At 52.7% G+C, this 4,252-nt stretch overlaps 1 protein-coding gene across 1 annotated transcript in view; it reads right to left on the bottom strand.

Moving 5' to 3' along the window:
- LOC112951786 overlaps nucleotides 1-161 on the bottom strand; it is a 3,749-nt gene extending 3,588 nt beyond the window's left edge. The window contains exon 1 of the mRNA XM_026044547.1: nucleotides 30-161. Within this exon, the coding sequence (XP_025900332.1) occupies nucleotides 30-161 (132 nt within the window). The remainder of the gene's footprint in view (nucleotides 1-29) is intronic.
- Nucleotides 162-4,252: the final 4,091 nt, after the last annotated feature.

Raw genomic sequence — 4,252 nt, 5'->3', positions numbered from 1 at the left:
AGGCGCGCGCGCCCCGCGCCGCCGCCCACCCTTTCTGCCGCTCGCCGCGCGCCGTAGGCGCCACAGGCCGGCCAGGACGCCACGGCCGTTGCCGCGGCAACCGCTCCCCCCCGGCTTTGTGGCGGGGTCACGTGGGCGGCGGGGGCGCGCCGCGCCGCCATGTTGGGCCATGGCGGGAGGCCGGGAGGGAGGCGGCCCTGGGCGGGATGTGGATGGCAGTGGGTCTGAGCCGCCTTAGTGGCCGCCCTCTGGGGCGGCCTGGCCCGGCTCTGCCGCGGGGACGAAGCACGAGTGGCTGAAAACGCGGGGGGAGCGGGAGGGAGGTGCAGGAGGGAGGGGAGCAGGAGGGAGGTGCAGGGCTTCCCAAGCACTGGGATGCCAGTGGCATTTCGGAATACTTATTCAGAGCACCTCCGTGATTGTCGCGCCCCCAAGTGATAGAAGGGATTGCCATGGGCCCCTGGGCTCATCAGTCCTTGACGTGTGGTCCCTGCAAGAGACGGGGCCCAGCAGAGTAGGCCTAAGTTTATAATCGGGGTATCCCCCAGTTAGCCCCATRGCAAGTTCATGGACAGCCCCTCAGGGAGGTGAAGACGGCTGCTCTGGGCTTGTTGAAGCAAACGCCATGTTCTGCAAACACACGTGCATGTGCAAAGCTCTGTTTCCATCCCTTGCAGTTGTGAAAATTTGCTCTTAAGGCACGGCTGCCGGTGTGTTTGGAAACGGAGCTATGCTCAGAAAGAGGTGAGGTGTGTGAGTTGGGGCTCTGCTCCCTGCAGCCCTGCGGCGGGGTGTTTCTGGAGAGCCGTGACGCTGGCAGAGCTGGATCACTGATGGTGTCCAAAGCTGTCAGCCGTTCCGTGCCAGGCAGGCCTTCCCAGGCGGGCTGTCCTGTAGGGGCTTTTGCTGCCCCAGCTGGCACAGGCACCTGCTCTCCCCTGCGCACGTAGGGCCATTCCTGTGCCCAGCGCCCTGGCGCGGTTCTCCCTGCTGCGTGAGCCCTGCAGAACGGCTCTCCCATGGGTTTCCCCTCTCCTTCCTTTGCAAGGTGGTGCCGAGCAGCTCTCAGTTGCCCGCCGGCTTCAGCTGTAGCCCTGCTRTGGGTAAATTCAGAGCCCCACATCTTCCTTTCTGCTGTGCCTCTGTGGTAAACAGCAGAGCTCTCCTCCTGCAGCCGCACTACCTACTGCAGGGGTCTGGCTTCTGGGGCTGGAAAGCCGGGATTTTATACAAGGAATTAAGATGAATGACTCTATTAAATAAACATCACTGCTCTATTTATTCTTTCAAAAGAACAGACTACCAAAAAAAAAAAAAAAAAAAAAAAAAAACCAAAAAACAGAAGATGCATTTTAAGTACATTAAAAATTCTGAGTAAAATCATGCCTTAAATACAACACTGTGTAACATAAATCACTTTTTTTTTTTTCTATCCAGTCACAGGGAAAACAAAACCATATTATTATATCATTATTTATATGGTACCATATGCTAAGACTGAAACTTAAAGACTTTGGAATAAATAAGAAAACGCCAGCTGCAGATCAGCAATACGCGCCTTTATTGAAAGTCACTCCGTAACTGTAGCTATCATTCCTGCTGTTAAGTTAAAACTTAAATAAATTGTCAGAGAAAGAAGATGGCCATTAGAGATTCAGTGTCTGTCTCCTGGGGACACTTCTTCCAGCAGCTGTAACAGAGATCTGCTCCTAGTTCTGTCCTATCTGTGCAGTAACTCATTGCATTTGTCCCTGCAGTATCACACAGTTGTTCGGTGGAAATGGTTGAGCTGTTAACTGTAAATAATGTTGGTTAACAATGCGGTGCCTTCTGGGTTAATAACTTATACTCAAACTACTCCCGAGCCTCTTTGATTGGTTTCTTGCAACTATGCAGTGAAGAGTTGGAACAAATCACTTTTCACAGTCTGCTCACTTTGATATTTCTTCTTATGGGGCTGTAAATATGTTTTAAAAAGTCCAGTTCTGAAGATACCCACGAGGAGATGATGTGGCTTTGCTTACAGGCACACGGGCTCCTGGTCAGCAGCAAGCTCTGGAATCGCTCCCTTTGCTTTGGGTAGGAGCCTCTGGCAGCACTCGGGCTTTCTGGAGCTCTGAGCTTCATTTGCTGCGTGATCCTAGAGGCTCTGAGCTGTGGTGCTGGGCGCTTCCCGTCAGTCCTAGTTCAGGCCTTCCCGATGGCTGGACAGCAAAGAGCTATGGAGTGGTGTTCTGGAAAAGCAGGCTGTGGGCAGGGATGGGTTGGTGGCTCTGGTCCTCGGCGGGTCACCRCTGCTTTCCGTGTGTTGAGCTGTTACTTGGGCAAGCGGTGCATGTGCTGCACACGTTGGCTGCGCGTGTGCTGGGGCTCGCCTGCCTCCTGTGCACCAGGAGAGGCCTTGCAAGCTCCCAGGGCAGTGTGGAGCAAAGCAGCTCTGGCACGCAGGAGGGAGAGGGGGGAGAATCAGGGGAAGAAATTGGCCGGGAATTCCTGCTGGAACGAGGAGGGGGGCACTTAGTTTTCAACAGGCTGAGACTGTGCCCAGTCTGGGTAACACCAGGAGCCTTTGGTACGGGCTCAGTTCTGCCAGTCCTGTCAAGCAGAGGCTGTGCTGAAGGGGCCTCTTTCATGCAGTGGCTTCGAGTGCTTCAGCATGCTGGCAAATCCAGCGCTTTCCCCGGGCCGGCAGCTTGCCGGGACTCTCCCTGCGTTTCCCAGCAGAGAGCAGCAGAGCCGCGTAGCTGCGTGCGGCAGCTCCCAGTGTCTCCTCCAGGACTACTGTGGAAAACACAGCAACAAACCTTTGCGGAGCTTGCAGCTTCACGCCAGACCTGTCCAGAGCGTTGGTGTGAACAGAGGACGCGTGCTTGTAATCTGGAAAAGTGGGTGCTTTCCTGAAAATCCAGGTGTTTGCATGCTTGTAATCTGGAAAAGTGGGTGCTTTCCTGAAAATCCAGGTGTTTGCAGGGAATGGTGGGATTTTTCGTGATGTGGAGCTGTCCAGATTGTTTTTCTGTGCCCAGTGCCAAAAGAGGGGGGCTCAAATGCAAGTTCTGAACATGGACAATCACCTGCAATGCTTTAAACAAACCTTGGTAACCCCTTTGTGATCACCTTTAGTCTTATCTCCTGTGGTGCAGGAAAGCAGCATGTTTTTAAGGTTCTAAAATACTTGCATTGGGGAATCTATTTAAACTACTTCAGGTTTGGCCTTTTCTATTAAAAAGAAATTTCAGCTCTCTCTTCCTTGTCCCTGCCTCACTTTATATTGTTATCACGAATGTTATTGGTGCTGTAAATGAATGAAAAGTATGAGACAATTAGCTGCTTTGCGAAGGTGTCAAAACTAATTAATCTGTGTGTAATTCAGAGGGCATTCTCCAGAGAAATGTGACCTCATYCCCCAAGCTGGGAAAATCACTCCTGATTCCCTGGAGATCTTGGAGAAAGAAGCCAAATTTTAGGTTATTCTTATTGGTGATATTACCTAGAGTAGCTTCTACCATTCCRTAGTTGTCCCATTCTTATTCCTGGAGCCTAAAGCTGTGACAGTTTTATACTTTCCCTTGGTAGCTTGTCCTAGACCTCCATAGCAGACCACAARTGCTTGAGAAGAAGGCCTTAGTTTTCTCACCGTTGCTGCACTGTGGTGCGCTCTCCTGGCRCAGGAGGGAGAGGAAGGAAAAAATTCTTGACAGTGAGGGTGACAGAGCCCTGGAACATGCTGCCCAGAGAGGTTGTGGAGTCTCCTCTGGAGATCTTCCAAACCCGCTTGGATGTAGCCCTGTGCCACGTGCTCTAGGTGACCCTGCGTGGGCAGGGCGTTGGACTAGATGACCTCTGAGGTCCCTTCCAACCTTAAGGATTCTGTGATTGTGATGCTCTGTGTTTCCACGATGTCCACAGTGAATGCACTGGTGATAAAGATCACATCCTSTCCTCATCAGCTAATGGTGTGTGGACATTCCCTGAAGGAAGGCAAGGATGTGATATTCACCTCACTATGTGGTGCTTGTGGAGGGCACTGGGGGGAAGCACAGCAGTTAAGAATAGACAGTGGGAAGGTCTTGTTGGCCTGATCCCTCCATTCTCTGAATCCTGCCATATTCCTGTACTCCACTCCGCTGTGGCCCATCCTTGGCCGGGAGCCAGGGAGGCAGAAATGGCAGAAATGCCCCACAGTGACAGCAGGACCTGAGAGGGCTCCCTCCCGAGGAGACTGTCGTCCTTGGGCAGTGCTGAGTGGCCG

The sequence above is a fragment of the Nothoprocta perdicaria genome, unplaced genomic scaffold (assembly GCF_003342845.1).
Source record: "Nothoprocta perdicaria isolate Ctin4 unplaced genomic scaffold, notPer1 scaffold_371, whole genome shotgun sequence".
In the NCBI taxonomy this organism is placed as follows: domain Eukaryota; kingdom Metazoa; phylum Chordata; class Aves; order Tinamiformes; family Tinamidae; genus Nothoprocta; species Nothoprocta perdicaria.
This window is presented reverse-complemented; position numbering and strand designations above follow the sequence as displayed.